The sequence below is a fragment of the Aspergillus brasiliensis genome, assembly GCF_001889945.1.
Source record: "Aspergillus brasiliensis CBS 101740 unplaced genomic scaffold ASPBRscaffold_12, whole genome shotgun sequence".
NCBI lineage: Eukaryota > Fungi > Ascomycota > Eurotiomycetes > Eurotiales > Aspergillaceae > Aspergillus > Aspergillus brasiliensis.
In genome coordinates, this window is record NW_027137453.1 from 471,037 (window position 1) to 496,447 (window position 25,411).

At 50.4% G+C, this 25,411-nt stretch overlaps 7 protein-coding genes across 7 annotated transcripts; 3 read left to right on the plus strand and 4 right to left on the minus strand.

The window, feature by feature from the left end:
* Positions 1-157: 157 nt before the first annotated feature.
* ASPBRDRAFT_46747 (AP-2 complex subunit mu) lies at positions 158-2,162 on the minus strand. Its single transcript, XM_067625703.1, has 3 exons — positions 1,721-2,162; positions 672-1,647; positions 158-599 (listed from the first exon to the last, which is right to left on the minus strand). Exons 1-3 carry the CDS (start codon positions 2,055-2,057, stop codon positions 593-595), a joined length of 1,320 nt encoding a protein of 439 aa, XP_067475791.1. The 5' UTR covers positions 2,058-2,162; the 3' UTR covers positions 158-592.
* A 1,472-nt stretch (positions 2,163-3,634) lies between these two features.
* Positions 3,635-6,296, minus strand: ASPBRDRAFT_57912 (uncharacterized protein; the record flags this gene model as incomplete). Its single annotated transcript, XM_067627812.1, has 6 exons — positions 3,635-4,705; positions 4,795-5,090; position 5,363; positions 5,509-5,588; positions 5,740-5,851; positions 6,195-6,296. 6 exons carry the CDS (start codon positions 6,294-6,296, stop codon positions 3,635-3,637), a joined length of 1,662 nt encoding a protein of 553 aa, XP_067475792.1.
* Positions 6,297-6,396: 100 nt separating this feature from the next.
* On the plus strand, positions 6,397-7,690 carry ASPBRDRAFT_133378 (putative protein N-terminal asparagine amidohydrolase; the record flags this gene model as incomplete). Its single annotated transcript, XM_067618515.1, has 2 exons — positions 6,397-6,568; positions 6,744-7,690. 2 exons carry the CDS (start codon positions 6,397-6,399, stop codon positions 7,688-7,690), a joined length of 1,119 nt encoding a protein of 372 aa, XP_067475793.1.
* A 303-nt stretch (positions 7,691-7,993) lies between these two features.
* ASPBRDRAFT_304662 (uncharacterized protein) lies at positions 7,994-8,948 on the plus strand. The gene has a single exon (XM_067622785.1). The coding sequence runs from the start codon at positions 8,298-8,300 to the stop codon at positions 8,841-8,843; it is 546 nt and encodes a 181-aa protein (XP_067475794.1). The 5' UTR covers positions 7,994-8,297; the 3' UTR covers positions 8,844-8,948.
* A 2,093-nt stretch (positions 8,949-11,041) lies between these two features.
* On the plus strand, positions 11,042-11,985 carry ASPBRDRAFT_133107 (putative HLH DNA binding protein (Penr2); the record flags this gene model as incomplete). The annotated part of the gene is made up of 2 exons (XM_067618498.1): positions 11,042-11,573; positions 11,633-11,985. The coding sequence occupies 2 exons, from the start codon at positions 11,042-11,044 to the stop codon at positions 11,983-11,985; spliced, it is 885 nt and encodes a 294-aa protein (XP_067475795.1).
* A 1,786-nt stretch (positions 11,986-13,771) lies between these two features.
* ASPBRDRAFT_198976 (putative extracellular cellulase CelA/allergen Asp F7-like) lies at positions 13,772-15,436 on the minus strand (the record flags this gene model as incomplete). The annotated part of the gene is made up of 2 exons (XM_067621269.1): positions 13,772-14,185; positions 14,252-15,436. The coding sequence occupies 2 exons, from the start codon at positions 15,434-15,436 to the stop codon at positions 13,772-13,774; spliced, it is 1,599 nt and encodes a 532-aa protein (XP_067475796.1).
* A 1,112-nt stretch (positions 15,437-16,548) lies between these two features.
* Positions 16,549-24,302, minus strand: ASPBRDRAFT_57915 (exocyst subunit SEC8; the record flags this gene model as incomplete). Its single annotated transcript, XM_067627813.1, has 19 exons — positions 16,549-17,532; positions 17,588-17,695; positions 17,773-17,918; positions 17,974-18,109; positions 18,163-18,603; positions 18,652-18,768; positions 18,830-19,812; positions 19,863-20,036; positions 20,128-20,541; positions 21,905-22,114; positions 22,185-22,229; positions 22,280-22,364; positions 22,429-23,263; positions 23,334-23,379; positions 23,436-23,657; positions 23,716-23,777; positions 23,830-23,995; positions 24,103-24,162; positions 24,227-24,302. 19 exons carry the CDS (start codon positions 24,300-24,302, stop codon positions 16,549-16,551), a joined length of 5,310 nt encoding a protein of 1,769 aa, XP_067475797.1.
* Between the last annotated feature and the right edge of the window lie 1,109 nt (positions 24,303-25,411).

Consider the following 25,411-nt stretch of genomic DNA (forward strand, 5'->3'; position numbering starts at 1 on the left):
ATGTATATCTAAGGCGTTCATGGAATTGAGAGAATAGCAGCGAAGCCTCCATCATTCATTAGGTATGTATCAACAATAAGTGGCAAGTGTTGGGCAGCTTCTTTGGTTATTCGGCGAGCGCAACATTGTCTGTCTTGATTAGCCGGAAGATAGACATTCGGGTATATATGAAGGAAAGGAGATAAGCAATATTACTCCTACTCCTACTATTATTATTATTACTACCATGATCTGAACTTGGCTAGATGCATGTAGGTGAGCACTGATAATAGGTAAGATGAGTACTCCGGCTATCTGCGAGAGCAAAAAGGAAAAAACAAACTACCATGCCATCTAAGTATGTCCATGACCAACCCAGTAATGCCATTATGCCATGCATCAATCAACCCCTATGTGCAATAACAGAACAAAACCTAGTATGAGTATAGCAGTACACCCCAACAGGAAGAAACATTGCAATCGATCAGTCAACGCCAGACACCAAGCTCAAAGGTTCGGGAAATGGGATGTAAGCTATTGAGATGTAGATAGGGGTTTGGAGCATCGGTCTGCCCTTCCTCTGGACTAACAGCTCGTAGACTATTATATATAACTAGAATCTGTTTCGCTTGGAGTCAGCACCGTAATCACCCCCACAGTTATGTAGGCAGGGACTCTCTTATCAAACATACCGGATTTCATAACTGCCCGCGCGAGTCATGTACCGCACCCACTTCACACTGCTATAGTTGCTCTTCTCGAATACCTTCAGATACCGCACCAATAATCCACTGCTGGTGAACATGAGAAGACTGAACGACAGGCTGAGTGGTGGTCGACTCCACGCTTTCTGGTGCGTCATGCTTGTCAATGTCGCTTCCGCTGTCAGGACATACTCGCTTCCACCGGAAAACCGCGCAATCTTCCACACAATGTTATTATGTTCCGGCTCGTACTTGGCCCGACCCTGGCTGGTCCGTTCGGTCGTCTTGGCGGTGTTCAGCGGCGTTGGAATGCGAATCACCACGTTTGTCGCGAAGAGTTTCGAGCTGTAGTTTGCTTTGATAGCCACACTGTATTCCACCTTAGTGGTGCCGACTTCGCGCACGATCGGATGAACCTTGAAGGGCAGGTTCACGTTTTCGGTGGCTCGGTAGCGCATGAGCTCGAATTCGCCATCAGGAGGCACAAAGGAGATAATACGATCCGCGTCAAAGCGACCCAGCTTGACGCACTGGTGGAACTGGCAGTCTTCGAGGGTGACAGAGCCCGCAGCCGCACGGGTAGCCTTCGTGGTACCGTCGCGATTTCCCGGGGTGGAGCCGGCGGTGTCAGTATCGAGGAGTAAGCGGTCGTTAAGGCCGAATTTGCACTCTGGGGTACCGGAGAGGTATGCTCGCATGACGATTTGGCCGTTGACATCAGCGCGAAGAACGGTGCCTGTGGCAGACATGAGGAGGTTGACGTCTTCAATCACGTCAACAAAGGCCTCGTTCTTGCGGTATTTGACGTCGGAGCGACGCCAGGAGAGAGCGCCGGTGGCCTGCATAGTGATACGGCTGGAGTCGGTTGCAGAGTTGGCAATGGCCGACTTGACGCCTTCAGTGGTGATGTACATTTTCAGGGTATCGGTCTCGGTGTTTTGAGGGTATCCAAAATCGAGGATTTCTATGGAAGAGAAGCATGCGCATTAGTGATCTTTCAAGTTTGATTGTATTCCTGAAGCACAGGTGAGGCGCACCATCGAGCAATTCGTAAATCAAGACAAAGTTGTTCTTTACGGCCTCCTCATCGAGCTTCCCAAAATAGCTCTTCCCCAGCAAAACCAATCGGTATAGAAACTCGAAGACCAGCGCGGCGTTGGCATTGCTCTTGGTCACGGCGACCAGGTAGATATTTTCGTGTTTGACATGACTGAAAGTCGTGGAGCCTAGGGTCAGGATGGGCGAGCGGACCTGAGGGTTGGAGATGACTTGGATGCGGAAGATGTCGGCGAGGCGCGGGCGGCAGTCGCTGCGGAAGGCGCGGAAAATTAGGTTCTCGCCCTTTTGGTTGAAGATGAGGATACCGGAGAGCATGGTGGAATGCGCAGCGGAGGTTGAGGGGGGAGGGGAGAGGAAGAAGTAGGAGAGGAAAGGAAAGGGGGAACGGAGAGGGATGAGGGATGAGGGGGCCGCGGAGAGAAGGTGAAGTCGGTCTCGACCGGCGGAGAGCAATGGATGGGGTTGCCCGCCGACACTACAACGAATAACTACTACACATAAATGTTGCTATACACTTCGAGTGGCTCACTGCAAAAATTAGACTCTACCATTGAAATTACGACTACAAATTATTCTTATGAATGTACCTTCTTGCGCTTCAAGATAATTAGTAGTTTGAACAGAGGTCCTTGGTCATCTTTGGGTGATGTTGAAGTTAGTAGTATATTCCTTGACTGCTACATGCAACTACAGTTACTCTACAATTGGATTAGCATTTTGACATGTCACTACAACTACTAAAACAGTCCTACGACTCGTTCAGTTCTTCCTAATCTATCTTCGACAGCAAGGACGTTGTTTCTTCTAACCAGTCCTTATGTGTATTTGGAGAACTACTTAACACTCAATGAAAAGCCAGCGGGTTTCGTGATGTCAATATAGTCATGGCGACAAGACACCCGCTTGCGGAATAACCAATCGATTATAGCGGTGAGGATAGTTCTTTCGATGGCCTCTGGCACTTGCGTCGTAGTAGAGCTTGAAATTCTCTTGAGACAATAAACTTGAAAATCAATGATGGTGCCGTGGCTTAAGTAGTACTATGTCCGAATCCGGGCCATGTCAGTAGTATGAGTAGTATTTAGAACATAAGATTGGATAGAAGAAGATACGCGGCTTAAATCGAATTCAATTATTATGTCAATCACATCGATATTTTCTTCTTCAGCATGTCCTCTAAAAGGAAGGTGATTGCTCCCTTTCTTTGAAAGTCTGGGTAAAGGGGGTGGATATTTATGAAGGAACACCAACTACTAGGGATGCTCAGGAGACGACTGAGGAGACGACTGCAGAATAGTACAATGGATGGGCGGAATCACATCTGACAAAGAAATGCGTTGATCTTGAGGAGATCAACTGTAGCAATCTGAAATAGGTAGTATGTATGCTCGCATTATTCCCGATTACAGCTCTATGCTAGGCTTCTCCCGGGTTATTGACGGTCGAGCATACATGTCTATATACACAGCTCATGTAGTCACCTAAGTACATACAGGCGGTAACACACTGATGAGATGTTGTGCTATGCTTGTCTCATATGCTAGCCCGGGTGTGTTGCCCACGAGGTCGGCATGGAGCGACAGGACGTGACATGCCTCTCCATCATTCCAATCTCAGCGAGACCCCGTGGCCCTGGTTCACATTGCGACAACATGGACTGTCGCCCACATGGCGGGTATCAAGGGTAGGGCATGGATATCATGACGGCGAGTCCAGGATCAAAAGAAATCACAAGAAGAGATAAGACCTCAGGGATCGGAGATCGAATGCAGACTCCAGTCTCGACGAGGCATATTAAAAAGGCGTAGATGATTAAAAGGAGGTTGTAGAGAATGTAAACCGGGACTCAAAACCTCAGAATGGTGAGTTACAGAAATCCCGAGGAAGTGCCATCAGACACCGCTGCTCGGCCGGGTCCCTGGAAGTGATGGGATTCCCTCACTGCGGATGATGCCAACCTTGGGATCCGGAATCTGGATGTCCAACGACATGTACGCCGTCCGGCGGAGACTCCAGATATGCACTCCGTCCTTGGCCCCGACCTCTTTGTTCCACCTCTCCAGCCAAGCCTCGACCCGTTTGAGATGACTCTTGATTCCTGGGGCACCTATGTCTTCCCAAATCCACCCTGTCAGAAGGCTCAGCGCACTGTCGATGAAGTTGCGAAGACTGAACGGATCAAAGGCCTTGATGAGCTCGTCATTCACTGTGGCGATCACCTTTCGAAACTCTTGTTCAGGTAACAGCGGGTCCAGAATCTCGGGGTATAGGTTGGAAAACGTGGGAGCCAAGTCTCCCTTGATCATCCAATCACGCCGGATTCGTATGATGCGGGTTGTCATGTACTCCTCAGACCCGATCGGAACATGTGGGTTGATGTGTGGATAGCACGGATGCGCAGGGCCCCAAGCTAATTCCTCCGCCACATCAGCCTCACCACCGTTCTGAGCGCCGGTATTGGACGGTATGGATGCAATGTGTGACTGTGATCGCAGTGACGATTGCGACTGGATGTGACGGGGCCGGTCATCGTGAAGCGGCCCAGGTCCGTCTACCGCAAAATCGAGACCTAGATGCGCCCGTTCCGGTGCGCGAGGGTTCTTTACCTCCGGAGCACCATTCGACACTCCCGACTCGGACATTTCTCGTAACACTAGCTGGTCGTCAAACACGCCACTGCGCCTCTGGCCGCGAGGCACTGCGATGCTAGAGCGTCCACTCTCCGTTTCCCCCTGGCTGCGCTCCACCAGCAGACTGTTCGGAGATGGTGTCGGTCGACTACGACGCAGTTCGGGGATAGTCAGCAAAGGGTAGGCGTCTCGGTGTGCTTCGAGCGGAAGATTCTCGTCGGAGAGTTGCGACAGATGGGGTACCGTGACCGGGGTGTTGCGGGGAACGTAATTGACGGGGTTTGCGAGTCGCACCGACGGCGGGCGCAAAATTGTGGGAGGTATCCAGGAACTCTTTCGCCGATATGAAAATCGTGTTTGGGAGGAAGTCGCTGCGGTGAGCTGATCGGAGGATGTGGGGGGATGTGCGTCGAACGAATGACACCGAACGCGGAGGCCTCGCGGGGGATAAGGAGAAGCTTCTTTAACCGGGGGCGAGGATAGTGAAGGGTCCGTTTGTGACGCGAAAGGAGACGTTTTCGAAGAGGAAAACGACCAAGGGGGCCGCTGGGCGGGCTTCGATGGCGGAGAGGCCGTGGTGGACGAGGAGAGGAGAGACGTTGTGGTGAGAGGAGTGTGAAATGATGTCGATGGCCCAAGGATAAGAATCGATCACAGCGGGCAGCTTTGATTGGCGGGTGAGGATCGAAAAGGGGCGCGGCAAGGGACAGAAGATGATCTGAGCACGACATTCAACGATGGAGGATGGAGATGATGTTGGTCAAGATGATATTTTAAGGAAAGGAGACCTCCGACAACACTCTCCAAGTTCCTGATGGAATCAAGGGAATATAATGAGTGAATGGAAGGATGCGATGTGGACCAACAGCAAGTCAAGGAAAGTACCCGGTCAGTAGTAAGTAGTAGTCGTATAGTAGTACTAGTAGTAGTATCTGCTCCCTATGAACATTACTAGGGAGGATGAGGTTTTCGTCAATGGGGCTAATCCACCCTCAAAGAATGAATGCAGTGGAATTGAAACGAATGGTTCTAGTTGACGGTTTCAAGGAATCAATTGCTAGACTGAAAAAATGGATGGCCATGGCTCTTATTATTGTAGCGGAATGAGTTCGCCCAGAGGCCCATCCTTTATCCACCGGATCCCGACTCGAAACAATAAACGAGTCAATAGCCCAAGTAAGGCTCCAACCCAACGCGGGAACCGGACCAGAACTACCTCAATTCCCCAAAGTTAAAAATATTCATACCCTACTAGTAGTACGGCGTAGTGCTGCATTCATCTTCATCCCTCCCTCAAAAATGGTTGTGCAGCAAATCAGGTACGCTTCATGCTGCGATCAAATGGAATGATTGGCAGATCCCCTCACAGCACAGTTCAACGTTCTTCTTTCGAGACGGCCAAGAACAGGATGAGGCATAAAGGGATCCTTCATGGCCAAGGATAAAGGCAGCCCGAGTCTGAATTAGATTAATATTGGCCTGGGATGGAATTAAATGAAGCTTGATCGCCTTCTTTCCCCCGTGCCATGACGTCGCCCAGCAGCCCATTTTGGGTTCTGGCCACGGGACCATCACGTGAATTTACTGTCCTTCCCCCAATCACGGCTTGAGAGCATCTCCACTGGGCTGTTCCAGTCTCTCCCCTCTCCAAGTCAGTCTCTCGCTAGTCGCTACACTCCATCATCAAAAGTTCTTGATCAATCGTCTATACTCTTCGCTACTGCTCCCTTTGACTGCAGAAAGTGGACCAAGGAGGACTATCCATCTAGTCCTGTTTATTTTGCTTTTTTCAAGCCAAGCCGGGTGGAAACCTCCTGTGCACCTCTTTGTTTCTATTTCCAGTCAAAGTGTTCGCATCCATCCATGTCGGACCCTTCCAACGCAGCTTCCGTCGCCTACATTTAACGCGGCCTCCGCTCGGCATTGGCAATACTAGTATTACTCTCCGGTTTACAAACGACTGCGGCCTAGCTAAAAGCCATTGTACTCTCTTTCTGCGTCTGTACCATCAACGGCGCCAAGGGATGAAAGTAGCAACGCTGCAGTTTGCCCCTCGGTTGGGCGATGTCGATGGGAACATCAAGAGAGCCAATGAGTTGCTCAAGGACGGGAAGGTAGTGCGGGGCGTTGGCATTGGGGTTGGACTTGATCTCCTGAAGCCGGATGTTTTGATTTTGCCCGAGTTGGCCTTGACGGGTAAGTGTTACTCTGTCCTCCGCACGGGTGTCACACGACGCATGAGCTTCGGGATGTTTGTGCTCGGTGGCGTGTTCAATGCGTCTTAGCCTGGAGTTCTTACCTCTACCGACGTCCATTGTGATTCCCTCACCCCCCGGGCTATTCTACGCAGCACGGTCATTGATTCGGCCAGGATACAACTTTCCCTCGTTGGAGGCTATAAGACCCTTCCTTGAGCCCGTCGGACAAGGACCTTCCGCGCACTGGGCTCGAGAAACGGCGAAACGCTTACATTGCAAAGTCTGCGTGGGCTATCCGGAGATTTACAGAGAAAATGATGCCCAACAGGCTGATTCAACTAACCCCACGGAGACTTGCTACAATTCCCTTCTGGTGGTGGACGAAAGCGGTGACATCATTCTAAACTACCGTAAATCGTTTTTATACTACACGGATGAGACGTGGGCGGCAGAGGGCAACCCGCAGCAAGGCTTCCATCAACTCTCTTTCCGAAACTCAAATCCAAGCTCGGTGGAGTCCCAGATAGCTACCTCATTCGGCATTTGTATGGACATCAACCCATATCGGTTCGAGGCTCCCTTCACTGCCTGGGAATTTGCTAATCGGGTCTTGGATACGAAATCTGAGCTGGTCATACTTTCCATGGCTTGGCTGACCTTGTTGGAGCGGAACGAGCTCGACTCGCTCGCTGATGAGCCGGACTTGGACACGTTTAACTACTGGATCCAGCGGTTCATGCCGCTTATCCGAAAGAAGATGGGCCATGAAACCAACTTCGATGGGGATGATGCTAATCGCGGAAAGAAGATTGTGATTGTGTTTGCCAATAGAGCCGGAGAAGAACAGGGTGCCGAAGGGACGAACCCAGCTCGGTACGCAGGCACGAGTGCTATCGTAGCAATCACACAGAAACCACAACCTCGTACATCAGGTAAGGAAACTTCTTCTGAAGAAGGAGATCCTGGTGACGATTCAGATGCCGCTGAGACAGATGCACCGTCATTTGATACGAAAATCTTGTGTTGGGATATGATGGGTGCGACGACGGAAGGTATTTGTTTTGCCGACACCACGGCAGACCCCAGCATGGTGTTTGGATTGGTCAAAGCCTCAAAGTGACATTACAACTGCACATGAGGCTAAAACCACCTCGGAATTGGTGGGTTGCAGCCTGGAGTGGTGTCCTGCCTATTAATTCTAATTCCATTTCAGATGGCGTCACTAGAGTCGGCATTTTGTAAAACAAATATAGCATATACTGGTTTCCTTTGGGCATGGAAAGGGAGAATGAAAGTCGCAATGCATGTCCAAGGATTTGGTTTCTGGCACCATTGGGAGTCTTGGATATGCCCCGTCCCCTGCTATGTAGGAAGCTTATCTGGGCACCATTCTCATGCTCACTTGTTCTGTTTCATGCGCTTTGGGCTCTCTACCTTGTCCTTTGATCTAGTGGACTGCTCCCAGTGGACTTCTTATCGGAGAGCGAAGTACATCTCGTCGACTGACCGACCGACAGACGGACAGGTTCCAAACTTCCAAGTTGCCACAATGAGCCATGAGCTATCATGTGAGACACTTGCCTGGCCCCCAGTCAGACTCGACCATCATCCATGTGACAGGCGATGGTAACTCGTCATCGTCACTTGGCTGTTCGTCCGCAATGGGGTCGACCAGCACGAATCTAGACCGATTGCTGCGTTTCCGGAGAATACTACCCGCCTACTAAATGTATATCCTCCAAGTTCTGTTGCGGCAAGAAACCCGGATGATCAGAGGGGCCCCGAACAATGATCGCTACCGCAGGCTAAAGTACCTAAAGGTAGAGAGTATCCACTCCAGCATCTTATCTCATGACCCAACTGATCAGCGACTTCACCCATCAGATGGACTTCTTAGTTCCTCAGAGTCAACTGCTGAATCTTGGAAGGAGGCTTTTTTCCTCTGCCTGTCGGGTAGCCCCCGGTTCTGCATGCAACCCTTGACGCGCATCCCTAGACAAGGAAAGGTAGCATCTTTCGGAGGATGCGCGCCCATCTCGGTGAGGAGAAGAACTAGTAGAGATCGCGAGGAGGGATCTGATAGGTTGCATTGCACCATACATGTGACGGTTGAAGTTAGCGGACAGCCTTGGAAAGATTGTGAAATCGACCCGGGTTGGTTCGAAGGAAAACAGAGTTACTGCGGAATGGGGGGAGGGCATGGAGGCACCATCGTGGTTTTGATTTATGCCAAATGGAGGGCTTTCCCTACCACTAACTACCTGGTACATTGACGATTCGACATCACTACGAGTAGTCTAGTATCTATGACCCGTTCGCAGAAAACAGGGGGGGGGGGTGGTGTGCAAAGGTAGTGGATGACTGGATAGTCGGATCATGACGACATACTAGAAAGTTCAGACTGCAAAAAAGAGATCGGCAGCTAAGGGGAGGGGATCAGAGACAAGCCACCGTAGTGACTCTAGACTATTGTGCTGACTCGACTCAAAATAACTCATTTAGTACTCCCAGTAGATAACTAGTAGTAGTAGTTACTACTACTATCCAGTAACTGGTTGCTACTTGGAAGGGACGGGCCGACCGGGATGAGCAGGCACCCTCCATGGCGCAGCGACGTTCCCACTCCAATAATGGACTTCTGCAGGATAACAGGACATTTCTCATTCGATCGCTGTTACGTTCTTGAATAGACCGATTGCAGGACACTAGAGAAGTCAGAAAGGACACCAGTCAGTCCCCTTTTTCCCTTTCGAGCCAAGAGGGCTGCCGGATTCCACGTGATTCCGGGTGAACCCCTCCTCCGACCACCGGGACAGAGGAGGCCTGCCGACCAATCAGAATTGGTGATCAAGGGAGTTGGGTGAGGAGGGGGCACGGGATGGCAGCACCTGACATTTAGGAGATGGAGGAGGGAAGAGGAAAACCGGTTGGAGCGGAGGGGGGTAAGAAAAGTTAGGAAGATAATAATGTGCGAGGGAAAGAATTAAAGAAAAAAGCTCAATGAGAATGACGATTATAGAAAATGGTTGGTGGTGGTATGATTCTGGACTGGCCTCACACTTGAACGAGAGACATTTGAAACTACTTACTTAGTAGGTAGAAACTATCTTCGTTGTGTGTAAGTTTACTCAGGATAAACCCACTCTGATTTCTTTCGGGTAACCGTACTTACTACAATAGCCCAGGTTTTTTGAGAAGAAGTACTGTCTACATGGCAGCGAGTATCACGGGAGTATATCTACTACTTAACATACGACTTTGGGAGGGTGGGGTCAGGTGATCCGGCCTTTTGGTTACTTGGTTACTTCTCTTTACACACGCGGCTTGTTTGGGGCGCCGTAGCGGGCGGATCTCCTCTCTTTGATTCTCGTCCTCGTCCCTCGCCACGTGAGCAGTCCCTCTCTACTCGACTCTCTCTCTACTCCTCCATGTATCCCTTTTTTCCATTGTAAAATCCGCCACAACTTTTTGCTTGTTTTCAAAGCCGATCCGTCCGCTGTCTTTGATGTGGATGCTTCGATCCCGACCTTTTCTTTCGTGAACAAATTTCGTTCTCCAGCTTTTGCGATCGAACCGGCGTCTTCCTTCTGTTGTTGCCCGTGGCAGGTGACTTGCTGTCAGGTGATAGATAGACCATCCCAAGGTAATCAATCCAGCTCTCCCTACTCTCCCCTTCGTTCGCGCTGTGCCCCTCTACTCTCTCTGGCCTCTTGTCTCCTCCGCTGTTCGTCCACCGCCATCAGCATCGCCATCGCATCATGGCTTCTGCTTTGTCTTGCCCCCTTGTCTTCTCCTTCTCCGTCATGGCCCGGTCGGGCGATGGCCGAGGAAGATGATGCTGTTTTTTCCTGCTTTCATCGGTCGCAAAGCTGTCTTCGCGACGCGTCGCCGATATCGCTTCCATCTCATGGTCTTGCCTTTTCCATCTCCTCATGTACCCGTCCTACTGCTTTCACTCCGGTGTCATCTCGCGTTTGTAGTTGTATCTCTGGTGGTGGTTGCGCCGTTCATCTCGTGTCCGGTGCTTGTTGGTGCTTGGATGCGGAGGTGGGCGCGTCAGCAAACGCGTTACTAGCTCACCAACCCGACCAGATCTGTCTCACCTGTGCACCACAGCAACTGTAGCCCTTCACTGGGACTATTCCAATGCATCCTTCGCAATTCAATGAATGATATCCTTTTTGTGCAATATTGTTTCTTTCTTGTTCATCCATCGGATCATATTCTACACCATCTTGAACCGTACTGATCGTGCGAAAGCGGCTTGGTCACTAACAGAACTTCTAGAGTCAACGGGAATCGCCTAATCGCTTCGATTAGGCCTCTAGAGCTGGAGCGAAACTCCGGTAATTATACTGAATCCCTATCGTTAGCAGGTAAGTGCGCGTCGGAGGTAGTGGCTGCCTCTCTAAATGACACGCTGCGATACTAACTGCCACGCGCAGGGCAGTCATATCAGACATACTTCACGATGTCTGACCCGTCGTTGGGTGCTACCGATGGTAGTGTTACGGCCAAGCGAAAGCGCGATAGTACCGACAGCACCGGTCCAGATGCCCAGCGGCTGAACCGTTCCTCCAATGGGAGCAACGGCAGTATTCCCGCCCCAGATACTCAGCCGAATTTCGCCCATAGCTCTCTTGGATCCTATGACACGCATCTTCCGGGTGGCGCAACAGAGCTCAACATCGACCAGCAAATCCTGCAGCATGTTGGTCCCCAAAACGGCATCTCGGATGATAACGCCCTCACTGCTAAGGCGGCCCTCGCCGCCCACACTCCTCAGAACAAATACCCGCCCCCCCCTGATGCGACCTTTGACAACAATCTCGCCCATGGCTTGACGTTTGGCGACGATATGGGCCAGGCTATCGGTTCCGCACACGGTCACAATTCTACTGCCGCCGCCGTTTACGCTGCTCGCGAAGCACAGAGCATGAACCAGAAGCCTTCCGTAGGCTCTCCTGAATGGCATCAGATTCGCAAAAACAATCACAAAGAAGGTATAGCGATTCGGCTTTCTCTCCATTTCTCATATGTGTACCCACTAACGGGAACTTAGTGGAGCGGCGACGCCGTGAGGCAATCAACGAGGGCATCAACCAGATTGCTCGCCTTGTCCCCAACTGTGACAAGAATAAGGGCGCCATCTTGCAGCGCGCAATTGAATATATATGTCAGCTACACGAAGAAAAGAAAACCATGAGCGAACGTTGGGATCAAAACAACATGACTACGAGCCATGCAATCAGCGAAATCAGTTCGCAGAACTCCAAACTGAAGATCGAGGTCAACCGTCGGGGTGACATTGCGCTGAAATGGCTTCAGCGCTGCCGCGACGCAGGCCTTGAGTTTGAAGACTACGAAGACTCGAAGGAGCTGGAGCCCCTTGACATCGACCAAGGCCAGGTTTAATCTCAAGCAATTTGCATCACTGCGCGTGCAGAGAATGTAGTGTGACTGCATGATCTCCTTCCTTTATACTCACCATGTGCTACGACCTGTTTACCATGGGAGACATGAGACAGCGTCGATTTTGTCGCTTGTTTTCCTCCCTCTTCGCTCTCACTTTCCCCCCTTTAACCTTTACCCTAACAGCTTCTCCCCTTTCTTTGAACAGACTTTGCCTGATCTCTCCCTGTTTCCACTTTTACTTTTCATGTCAGTTATTTGCAAGGTACAGTCTTATGATGTCCGGTTCTTGTTGTGAGGGAGACGATGTGGTTCTTCTCCGATCTTTATTTTAATTGCTTAGCCTGGGGTGGGTATCCTGTTTCTATTTCCCCGTACTTGTTTTTACCCCTGCTGTGATTTCTTTCTGTATGCTATTCTTAAGGATGGGACGGCGAAACTTATGGCTGGGAGTGGATGATCCGATGGCCATGGAGCCTAGGACACCACGGCGTGTTATCGGAATGCAAGCTCATTTCAAGTCTGATCTCGGTATGATTCTGATTCTAGTAATGATTTCGTGCAGAGCAGATATCGGATAAGAAATCAAATATAAGAGTGATTTGTCCAGCTGATGCAAGGTCCTGCCTGCACCCAATAGAGTAGTAGATCACTCAGCAGCACATAAATTACAACATCATTGGTGTCTCCATTGACCCTCTCTCCCAATACTCCTCCACTACTTTACCAGTACTGAAAAATACATACATAGTACTAGTAATCAGTAACACCAGAGTCTGGACTTCTGCCTCCAATTCATTCACAAGCCAGTTTCACTTTCCCCATGTTCAACTTCATCATCCCCTCCCCACACTCAGTCTTACCATGCTCTCTCCATATGCCATTGCAACCTCCAGCCTATCACAACCCAACTGGATCCACCCAATGATACTTACAAAGATCATGTTTCCATCACCATTGGCTACTTGTCAGTAAATACTAGTAGTACTAATCACTTATTCCTGTACATAGCTTGCAGATGATACGAAAGAAATAATCCCATCGCTAGTCTAGTTTACCACCTTGCCTCATGAAGTCACTACCATTAGTATTGGATTCCATACATCCTGGACCGTGTCACTTATGGGTAAGTAAGTACTCGTGGTCTTGACTAGGCTGTATATGGGTTGTTTACTAGCTTCGTATCACGTGATTACATTATCCTACATGCGATGTGATATGTGTTATTGGGTGGATGGTAGAGGTAATTATACTGATTCAACTGATGAGGGTAATTTGTATGATCCCTTCTAGCATCTATTGGCTGATTACATTTTAGTTACTAATCGAATAGTCGTTATCTCAAACCGGAGGAAGAGGTCTTCGATTATACTATGTAGTCCAATAGAAGGGATGTGGGGCTCGCAAATCACCCAAATATCTGTATTTCCGCGCGGTGGAGAATAGTACGAGTTTGATAACATAATAAATCACATGATAGTCCCAAGGCGAAGCAGATGACGCTAGAAAGGGTGGTAGTTGCCAGGATCAGTGCCGTTTTTTAGACATAAGTAGTAATAGTGGTGATCTAAGGTGGTTTCTGAAAGGAAACCAACAAGTATATACAAGAAGGTTGTATGATTTGTGAAAAGAAGCCCTCAAGTCAAGCGCTAATGCACAAAGGAAGCAGAAGTGTGACCGATCCCGGCACACACTTCCAGAGAATTAGATTTATAGAGAAGGGGAAGAAAAGGTACAACATCATATCCCATCATCGCAAACAGCTAGTCAGTCAGGTCAAATCACGTGTTTACTCAAAGTTGGAGGAAGCAGTGACAGACGAGCCAGACGAGACGCTGACGTTCTTGACGGTGATCTGAGAACCACCCTCGGCAGTGACACGGACATCGACGGTGTCGGTACCGAAACCGCTTTGGTTCTCGAAGTAGTTGTAGGAGGAGCGAGTGGTGGATTGCCAGGTGCTACCGCTGTCGGTGCTGACCTCGAGCTTGGTAACGGGCAGGTTGGAGTTGACGACCTGCATGGCGAACCAGTAGGCGGAGGTGCCGCTCTTGTTGACCAGTTCGATAGGCGAGGTGATACCACAGGCAACGTATTCCCAGTCGATGCTGATAACGCCCTTGGAGGTGTCGGCCAGCTCAGAGAAGGCGCTCTCGAAGAGATCGAGGTGGTTGGAGTCGCACTCGGGACATTCATCAACAACCTTGAAGTTTGTTAGAGACACGAATGAAAGCGCGTAGGGAAGCAGTGCTTAGGGGATAAGACTTACCATGGCCTTGATCTTGGTACCGCTAGGGCCAGTGACCTCGACACAAGCACCACATTCAGCTGCGTTGTCCCAGCGTTGGGAAGAGAGAGCCGTGCCGAAAAGGCCAGAGGGGATTGTGTACTCAGTGAACGAGCAGGTTCCGCCCGAGACGTTACCGCCGTAGAAGGTTGCTTCTCCCGAGTACTCGGAACTCAGGGCACTGGTGGAGGTGGAAGAGGAGCTGGAGCTGGAGGCAGACGAGGTTGCGGCGCTAGCTGCGGTCGAGCTGGTAGAAGTAGATGCGGATTCGACGGTAGTGGCGGCAGCCTGGGTAGCAGCAGCTTCGGTAGTGGCAGCCTCAGTGGTAGCGGCTTCGGGGGTAGACTGAACGACGGCCTCGGTGGTAGCAGCAGCCTGGGTAGTGGCAGCTTCGGTGGTAGCGGCTTCAACGGCAACGGCTTCATGGGTAGACTGAACGACGGCCTCGGTAGTGGCAGCAGCCTCGGTGGTAGCGGCTTCAGGAGTAGGCTGAGCAGCAGCTTCAGTGGTCGCGGCAGCTTCAGTAGTTGCAACCTCGGTGGTAACAGCCTCAGAGGTCGGCTGAGCGGCAGCAGTAGTTGCGGCGGCATTGGCAGCGGCATTAGTCGTCACCTCAAAGACCGAGGTAGAGGAAGAAGAGGTAGCCTCCACAGCAGCACTAGTCTCAGCAGCAGGGGAAGCTTCGGCCACGGAGGAGGTAGTGGCAACTGGTGCAGCGCTCTCGACCGCGGAGCTCGTGGTGGCGACCGCAGGGGTTGCAGTCACGACCTCGGTCACGATGACCGTGGAAGACGAGTGTAGAGTAGTAACCTGATCAACCGAGGTAGAGCTTGACTCGACAGCAGGGGTAGAGCTTGGTTCAACAACGGGTGCAGAAGTTGTCTCAACCGATGCGGTTGAGGTGGGCTGCAGAGTGATCGTCTTGTAGTAGACGCTCTGGGTGTAGCCAACAGGGCATTGGCCTTCACCTGCGCTGGCGAGCGTAGAGGTTGGTGCGGCTGGCGCAGTAGAAGTGGGCTGGAGGGTGATAGTCTTGTAGTAGACACTCTGAGTGTAGCCTGGGGGGCATTGGCCCTCAGATTCGCGATTCAGCAGAGGGTTGGCAGAGACCGTCGCAGCGGCACTCAGCGCAGCAATGCCCAAAGAGGCGAGGCGTTGATATTTCATGTTTGAAAGATGGAGAAAAGTGTCTCAGACAAGGTGCCAAGAAATGAAATAAAGAATGGAAGTCTTGCTCTCTCTGCGGGCCAAGAGATGGCGTGGAATCACAGTAATGACAGGACGTGCAGTCAACACGATAATGGTCAGTAAGAAGGAATGGACAGGATTTCAAATCCCAGGAGTTTAGAATCTGCTGTTCCAGACAGAATGGCAAAAGAGCGACAATGAGAGAGGAAGCAGACAAGAGGAGGAACTTCGCAGAATCTTAAGAGGCGAGGAGAAGGAGAACGAGCGTTCGGGGCGTCTGGCCACAGAGTTAGCATAGTGTGATCCATCAGCAGCCATCAATCTAACGAAATGAACAGTCGTAAGGATTTGCCATGGTTAGCGCCATAACTTTAATGACACATAAGCCCAAGGGAAGGCAGCAGCGATTTCGTTCGCGCATCGCGAAATGAGATCGCAATGTGAAACGCCGGGCGTGGATCACCACCTCCAAAAGCCAGGGAATCGAAGCAGAACCGATGGAGCAGCGCGGCCACTGGGTCTGCCCTTTGCTCCGCATGTCTTGGCTGTTGGCCAACCTCACGGGCTTCCGATATTGAGTAATTAAACTACACGGGCAAGACCCACTGCTCGGAAATCACTCAACGGCCAGAGAAAGACAGGCTAGTTATAAGTTGGGGGCGACTGGCTGTCTTCCCCTGCACCAAGCCGCCAATAGCTTAGCTGAGAGCTCCAGGGGCGTTCAGGCCGGGCTCACTTTTGGCCAGCCAGGTTCAGTTCAGGTAGATAGAAATGTGGTGTGGAAGATATGGGCTCATCCATCGGGGGTCTAGCAATGAACGGGGGGATCCATCCGCTCCGCGGCATCCCGCAGTGGGTCGGGTGTATTGAGCCTGGTGTTCGTTCAGGAAAAGAAAATAATTAATGATCATGTTTATCAAAGGAAAATATCATAATCTCCGTTGGTACTGTTGCAAACGTTGTCTAGCTTTGGACTTTTTCTAATCAGGTAGGGTCCACGATCGGAAGGCCATAAGCGTCCAGACAGGGCCTCCATTGCGGGTTGTGTCTCCAGCACAACCCTGGCGCAGAAGTCGCACAGAGTCTATCCATCACTTGGAATCCCACATTACCTCGTTTAATCTCAATAGCGCATCAGCGCTAGCCTTCTTTGCTGCCATGAACTCCTCCCGATTTTCCGCACCTCGGGGGCCTAGTAGGGCATCCGAGAAGCAAAGGTCGATGAGGACCTTGAGTTCATCGTATGTGAACGGTTCGCCATTACCAGCGGCCAGCGCTTGGTCTCCGTGGGCTGCAAACGATTCCTTCTCGTCCTTTGCGTAGTCCAAGGCTTTCTCCGCACCTTCCAGGAACCAGTCAAGGAATTTAGCGCTACGAGGAAGGGCAACCACCTCGGGCTGCTCATTGGTTTGCTGTGTGTTGGAAGTGTCATCTTTCCGCACATCATCTCTCGGGTCTATAATGATGTTCTTCAGGTTCTGTTGCAGCACTAGCACGTCCAACTGGAGTCGGAGCGCGCCATTTTCGTTCATAGCCCCAATATGACAGGTGTTCGCGACGAAAGTACGGTCGATGAACCGAGCAAGCCCAGACGTGATGAACCATCGCTCAGGCGGTCCTAAATAGGACGAGATGTTGGTGTCGAATGCGATCAAGTCATTGTTCAGCTCAAGCACCGTAGGAGACGCGGCAGTTGGTTGGTTTGAAAGGATGTGCCACCAATTGGTGAGCGAGCTTGGTGATGGCGTAGTGGGTTCCGAGCTTCGTGTATTCCGGGGCTTGGGGCCTTCCATTGTCCGCTTGAGCATATGGATGATGCCGCAGCGGATGTCAACATGCAGGGAGAAGAGAGCAGTACATGCAAGGTCGCGGAGCGACTGAAGAGTAGTATCGAACACAGTCGCTGTCTCTTGGTTCAAGGGAAGATAAACCGGCTGATTGATGCCCTCACACTTTGGTTTCATGGCACCGATCAGAGTCCAGCGCCGGTTAGCTGGTCGAGACTCAGTCTGTCGCGAGTCGGAGGGTGGCTGTGTGATTTGTCGCAACTGAGCAAGATGGCTTGCGAACCATTGCTGTAATAATTAGATTCTGCAAATGAAATAGTGGAAACCGGAGTTTTCAACTAACCATGCTGTTGAAAAGAAGCGACAAGGATACGACTGTCTTGGGGTCAGATATAATATCGTATGGCTCCAATGGAACCTCGTTTGTTGAATTAATGAGAATGTCGGTTTCCTGATAATGTCAACAAGAGAATCCCAAAACCAGAAGTCTTCCAGAGAGTGGAATGGCACGGGGATTTTGTTATTCACCTTGTCTACGAGCTGCCGCCTGTTCTCGGTCACTCCTTTCCACAACTCAGTAATAATGTCATGGATGTCGCCTGATTCCGCATGACGCGCGGCAGCCTTGAGTCGGACTTCTCCATTGTCTCGGGGAGATGTTTTGGTCACGATCGCTGAACGATATAAATTAGAAGGACGAAACAAGAATGTCGGCTCCGGCTATCTCACCTTTGTACCATCCACAACACTTGTCGTAGTATGTCACAATTTGCGAAAGGAGAAGCTGCGTGAAAGCTTGATCATGTGGGATGCTGGACAGCATCTTACTGAATTCTCGGATAATGGACATGAATTTGACCGTACCCTGCGCGATCAGATGTCAGCAATGTGTAAGAAATTGCATGAGATTGCAATTACCCTGAAGACCGGCCGGGGCGAGACTCCAGACCACTGAGGGTCCTCCGTGAAAGCATCCGGCGAGATAAAGCTAAGAGTGCAGAGGTCTGTCACGGTTTCGTCTAGCTGGGGGAGAAAAACATTGACCAAGAAATCATCTAGGAAGGACGTCAATGTACTCATGGCAATATCGGAATCCACGGGTACAATTTCCTTCAGCCGCTGGATGAATGATAGCGAAGGAGGAAGGAGGAGGCTCATGTTGAAGACGCTTGGCTCTATGAGAATCTTATGCCCAGTTCCCGAGTTTCCCTGTCTGGAGTCGGATGCATCGATGACAGCGGCTTTCTGGCTTGATTTGGTGACCAAGCCAGGAACAGAAGACCTGAGAATCTCATCCAACTCATTTTGTTCGGCTTGTATTTCGGAATTATGGTCTGTTTCGGACAATTTGAACATTTTCTATGACCAGTAAGCAAAGAAGAAGGATGTATTCCTCGTAACACGCACCTTGTTCTTGTCTCTCTGCCCTGTATAAAGTTGTCGTTTCGCTTCGGCCTCTTCGAGCCGGGGCCGAAATGATGATTCTCCATCCGTCGCCAGGTAGTCATGCATGAGAGACCGGATCTTGATCATTTTGTGTTAGTGAGACAGTCGGACACGTACACAGCAGAGTCTATTCACGCACCTCGCTTTGATAAAGCTTCCAAAGTTCCTTAAACCCACCCGCGAGCGCATTGCCCTTCGGTATCCCCTCGCGTTCCACGATAGCTGCAATAACATCATGGACAACACGATGACCTTCAGCAATGGCCTCGAACTTAGCATACAAGGTCCACAGAAACTCTGATAGCACATGACCGCGCTTCTCGATTATATCTGTGGGCAGGTTTGACTTGCTGTCTTGTGAGGCAAAGCCGCGGGTGTTGTTCGGATACCTTGCATCAATCTCTGCGTTGGTTTTATCAACGACTGCAAACAGTTCAACAGGTAGGCGTTGCTCTATCCTATCTACTGCGATATCCAAATGTCCCATTTTGTTCAGCGCTTCTATGAGCAACCGTATGTAGTAGAATGTGTCAGCTTCCGGGTTTCGCGACGCATCTTCGACCATCGGCGTAGATGCGTCCAACTTCCCAAGAAATGCATAAACAGGTCTCTCCCATGAGTTCGTTCCGGTCCAGCTGGACGGGTGAGTTCCTTCACCATCAGCTGCCGGCGGTTTCCAGCGGCTTGAACAGTAGGGGGATTTGAGGTAGAGGTGGTCGTGCAGCTCCTCTATCAGAATGTCTGTAAGAGATGCTTCTTGGTTCCCAAAATAGGCGCGAATATCTGCGAGAGCTCCAATGTTTTCGAGTTCAGAGCGCCGCAAAAGCCGCAGAGCGTTATGCAATACCTCTACAGCCGCAAGAAATCGTTTGTCCGATATTCGTGACTCGAGCCTTTCAGGCAGAGATTGGATCTCTTGTATCTGGCTGAATAATTGAATAATATCGTCATATTTCTGTGACGACGTGGCTAGTCCCTTCAACTCGGGTTTAGTCGACAACAAACCGGATTTCGCCTCTTCCAGCGACATCTTCAGGGTGCGGACTCGACTTTGTGAGCTCTGTATGCTTGATTGAATCTTATGATAAGTACCGATGGAACTATTGAAGCCCTGGTGATGTTCTGGTTCCTTCAGCATCGTGTGCAGGCAGATGAGGGGCATGACAGCTTACCATTGACGACGGACTTCAAGGTCCTCTGTATTTTATCATTGATTCTAATGAAATCCGGCTCGCGATCAGCTTTCCCCAGAGTACTAGTATCCATCAACTGTAAAGCGACCTGTACAGGAACACAGTTCTCGGAGGCCACAAAGTCCCATTCGCGTTGGACCATTTGCAGTACGTCTGTAATGAGAGCCAGTAGTGTTAGCACGCTTCTGTTCAATCAAACTTCCCCCAGGCGAAAGGTAAGAGAAAGGATAGGTATAATTCGAACCTTCGATGGCCTGGGGACCTGCCGCATGCCCGGGAACATTCTCGCCGCTGCTATTACTCCCTAACCAGCTATTGTCTCCGCGAGGGCGACCATCTCGAGAACCAAGCGCCCTCCTATCAGCCTCCCCGTCCCTTGTGCGCGATCGCGACGATGAGTGGTCGCCATCTCCATCCCGCCTTTCCCGTCGTCGTTCGGGAGATTGTCCCGGTGACAAGGAAGATGATGAAGGCTCGGGATAGAAGCCACCATATCCACCTGGGCGACGCTCTCTTTCCGCACTGCCTCCTCCGTAGCCGTTCATCCCAAGGCTGTTGCTGCTACCGCCGTATCCGCCATCGCCGTGATCATAGCGGCTGGCATCGGAATATCCGTATCCGTTTGCGTAAGGGTTCCTGCCACTCATACCAGTAATTTCTTTTCGTGGGAGACTAGTCCGTGGGGAAGTTGGTGACTAGAAGGCGAGGCTTTGCTGGCGAGGCGAAGGTAACGGGCTATGTTTCAAGTCCCTAAACGGAGCTCTGGTTATGTATCGGTGTTGTCGCAATGAGTCAAACGAGAGATAATATTAGCATGATCACCGGGGTTGAGTTCAGAGCTAGAGAGGTAATAATGCCAGTTCAATCCGGGGGGAAAGCATTAATGTTAGGACCGGGATGCTATGCGGAGAAGGTGGCAGCTTGTAGATTGGAGCGGCAGTTTGGGGTTGGCGGTCTCAGCCCTTCACCGCCTTGCTTGTCTTATACTACTCATAGCGCTATCACAGCAGGCAAGCCTGATCGACAAGGGTATGAGAACTAGTTATCAATCTCTTGTACAGTTATTTCATCACAAGGCTATATATATAATCAACTTCAAGCGAAGGAGGCTATGTATATGTTGCGTAATGGACATATTACAATCGAAAACGTCCTCGGCTTCTTAGAAGGAATGGATGGACGGTTTTGCTGTATCCGCCTGGTGAGCCTTTATCCTGTTTGATCGTTCGATGTGGTTAGATCAGTTTATTAATGGCACCCGTCCTTGTTAATCCATATTGTACTTACTCAAAAACCCAATGTCTGGGTATATAAGCACTTTTCTGAGGACAGCAAACCAAGTATCTGCCTACTCCGTCACGACTAGTACTACATGCTGGGTGTACCTCGCAGGGCAGCAGCACAGCTACTTGCACTGATTGGCTCTGCCAGCGGGAGCTAATGTTTCTCGACATCAAGGAGCTTGGGACCCACCTTATAAGAATCCGGTACCGTGCTACCCTTGTAAGCATTGATTGTTATCGTAGGTAGCAATATGAACGTGCCAATTCCTGGGACTTTATATGGCTGGCTTAAAAATTGATCCAATCGAGTCTCTATAGGGAATATCACCATTCCTCTCTACTGTTAAATGAAAGTGATAGCTGGTATGTGCGGCTATGGTAATGCATATGACCAGAGGCGGGATCTACAAGGTAGACACCACGGAACAGAATCAAGGGGAAAAATACAGGCGATCACATAAGCTCCATGCCACCAGGAGCTTTGGTATCTCGCTATCATGATATTTTCTTTTGACTGAGTAGTTTCTAGATTATCACGGACTCGCCCAACATTCTAGATACATGATGATGTATGCATGTTCTCCAACGCGTCTATCTAAACTAATAGCGGAAGAGAGACGAGAGCATATGTATTACCGACTGCATAAAACGCTCTCTAGTCTTCGTGCCGGTCTTGCTTCTCACGGTATGCTAAGCCAGTCTATTTAGAGATAGGCTGGGTCTCGCGTTGAAGCCAACCGCGTGTGTAGTCGTCGTTTTCGAAGAAACGGTGAGTCTTATCCCACACCTCCGCGTGATAGTCATTCACCCATTTGATTTCATGTTCACTGAGAAGGGTTGCGTTGATCAAGTTGAGGCCCAGCGGAGCCATTGTGACGTGTTCAAAGCCCAACCATGGCTTTTCACCGAACTTATGGGTCGTTTGCACTTCACGCGCCATAATAACGTCTGATGTACAGCATTAGTCAACCGTCGTAGAAAACCGGAGGTCGGGGATAGGGATAATTGAGAAACGTACTCTCAATACGAATACCGAATTTTCCGTCCTCATAAAATCCAGGCTCTGGTGCTGTCAGCAAGCGTCCTCTTTACCTGTATTAAAATGATCCTTACCGTCGGAAATAACGTTGCCCGCAGCGATAGGGACCTCGGTGTACTGGACACGGGTACCGATACCAATGGGTCCCTCGTGCACATTCTATCGATACCGTTAGCTATATGGTAACGCACATAAGCGGGAATCTTTGTTTTGCAGTGCTGACCAGATAAGAGCCGATTCCATGGCCGGTTCCGTGGAGGTAGTCGAGGCCTTCCTTCCACAAAAATTGTCTAGCGAGAGCATCAAGCGCAAATCCACTAGTACCCTTGGGGAACACGGCAGTGTCAATAGCAATGAGGCCTTTGAGCACCAGCGTGAAAGCTTTCTTCTCCAGCTCGGTGGGGTTTCCGAAATGGAACGTCCGAGTTACATCAGTGGTGCCATCAAGATACTGGGCACCCGAATCGCAAAGGTAAATGGCCGTCGGGTCGATGATGGAACAACTTCCTTTCTCTGGCTTATAATGGATGACCGCTCCATTCGGGCCTGTGGAAGAAATGGTATCGAAGGACAAGCCAGCAAAGAGATCATGCTTGGACCTGATCTGTTCCAGCTTGTCTGCCGCATCAACCTCATCCAAGGTTGTTTTCTTATTGATCAACTCGTTCTCGAGCCAGGCAAAGTACTCAATCAAGGCCGCACCATCACGAACATGGCAAGCACGCATTCCCGCAAGTTCCACATCATTCTTAATGGCTTTGGCATCAGCAATAGGACTGCGGACCTCCTCAACCTGCTCCTCACCTCCCAGGCTAAGGCTGAGAGCCCATGAAGCCTTGTTGGATAGTAGGAACTTGGGAGCCGCTCCCGTCGCATCTTGCTTTCGCGCCTCGCTAAGCGCTTTGGCGTCTGCGAAGATAGAGTCATAGGGCTTGATGACGACATCCTGACCTAGATGAGCTTTCACTTCCGGCGTTAACTTGTCTTCGTCAACATAGAGGTCGACGGTGGTAGGAGTTATAAGGGCGTATGAAAAGAAGACTGGGTTGTATGGGATACTAAGATATATATTAGCACGAACGGAAGAGCCAACTCGAGAGCCAAGCAGACGCAGGGCTTCAGACTTACTCAGTGCCTCTCAGGTTGAACAGCCACGCAATCTCGTCCAGCATCGCTATTGTATTTGTTAGCCACAGCTCAATGTGGTTGGGGATCCAACATAAAGCATACAGATAACAATGCCAGCCGCTTTCTTGTTTTCCAACTCCTTACGCAGGTCGCTGATTTTTTCCTGGAAGCTCTTGCCCGCATACTGCGCTGAGTGCACTCTCACCGCTTCCCTGGGAGGGGCAGGTCGGTCTTTACCCCAAACCAAATCAACCAGGTTCTGCTCGACGCCCACGAGGGATGCGCCAGTCTTCTTAAGGGTCTCTGAAAGACTACGAGCGCCCGCTAGAAGATCTTAGCATCTGCGATCAATCTCCGCCGTAAGGTCGGTGGCGTTGCTTACCAGGTGTGATCAGAGCTGGATCGACTCCAACGATCTTTCCTCCCTCGGCTTGTTCTGTAGTCCTAGACCCATCTCAGCTCTCGATCCTATGTGTCTGTTGGTAGGTCTGAATACCATTCCTGCCAGGTCGGAAATCCCTCAACGCCCCGCTTCAGAAGCGCCCAGTTGCTGTCAAGCTGCTTAGCAGCCTGGTTGAAGTATCGGCCATCTGTCGATAGTGCCGCCTTGGTCATAGAAACGATGGCAGTTCCTGCCGATCCGGAGAAGCCCGAGATGAATTCTATCGAAAGAAAAAAGAAAGCAAAGCGTGAGTTACATGCGACGACGACAAAGGAGCAAACGCGAAGAAATGCCGAATTGGGAAAGGGCGGAAGGCGAAATTCTAACCTCGACGGCCGTCACATGGAGCAATATATTCGGACTGATGACTATCTTCCGAAGGAACAACTTTGGGTTCAGTGAGCATACAATTTCCAAGAACAATCGTGAGCAGGGTTCAGTGATGCCATACTGTAAACATCCACCTTACGCTCCTGCATCAACTGCCTTAACCTGGTCAGGCGTTCCGACGTGTCCACGGTCTCCATATCGATGATGAAGCGCGGGGCGGAGCTGGAGAAGAGCCTTGAACGGGGCAGGGGTAACTTGCGAGCCGATTGGAAAGCTGAGGTCCAAGCAAGGCGAATTGGAGGGTGAGAAAAGAGCATCGACTGGCAAAGATGTGTAAGAAGAAGCTGCAGGTGTCCGAGCAGAAGGTGGCCTTGGATCCAAAGACTCCAAGAACACAGCTCTCAAGGTTGCACGGAGCAAGCAAGGGCTAAGGTAGAGGAGGGGGGGAGGCGGAGGAAAGGTGGGGAGGGGCAAGAAGCTAGTTATAGCTGGAATTTCCGACGAGGGAGGTCGTGTGCGCAGGTAAGATTGAAGCTGGAAAAGATCGAACGTGGAGAAGCGACGACTTGGGAGAACGATAAGCAATCGCAGTAGACTAGCAGGCTAGCAGCAGCAGTAGCCGAGCATTGAGACGTGGGAGAGGCGCGGAAGTGGGTATTTCCCAAGAGCTCCGTTGGAGCTCCGGGTTCGGTGGGCGGTGGGAACGGAGTTTCTACTGGCAACGATCGAGCGGGACTTCTCTACTAGTAAGTACTGTAGTAATTGCCACGGCTGGTAACGAGACGGGAGTTACCATTTGTTACCGTCATTAATCTTCGTCATTATTCATTTCGGTCGGGTAGATACCAGGGATAGCTCTAACTAGCTGGGTTATTAGGCCTCAACACCTGAAGAGCTGAAATATAAGTCAGTCATGATTAGTCCAGACCAGATGACTATCCCTACATGTTTTGCGGTCTGTTGCTGACCTGAATTTTCTAAAAGCAGCTTCGTCTGTTTTGGTTTTCAACGGTTGCGGCATGATCAGCAGGATGTGGTGATGGTTGAGCTATGACACCACACCACAGTTGATATAAGTGAATGACTACACTAACTGGTGCTAACCCAATTTATCAATCCTGCTGGTAGATAATAGGTGATGGACCGTATTATTCCTCCATAACCTTTGGATCTCATTTTCTATTATTTATATTGGCCCACTACTACTATATAGCCAGCACTGGTGTTCCTTCCATCGTTGCTGTCTCACTCTGAGAGCCATCATCCATTTGCATCCCACCTTCCTCTTTGGCTCACCGCCTGCTAT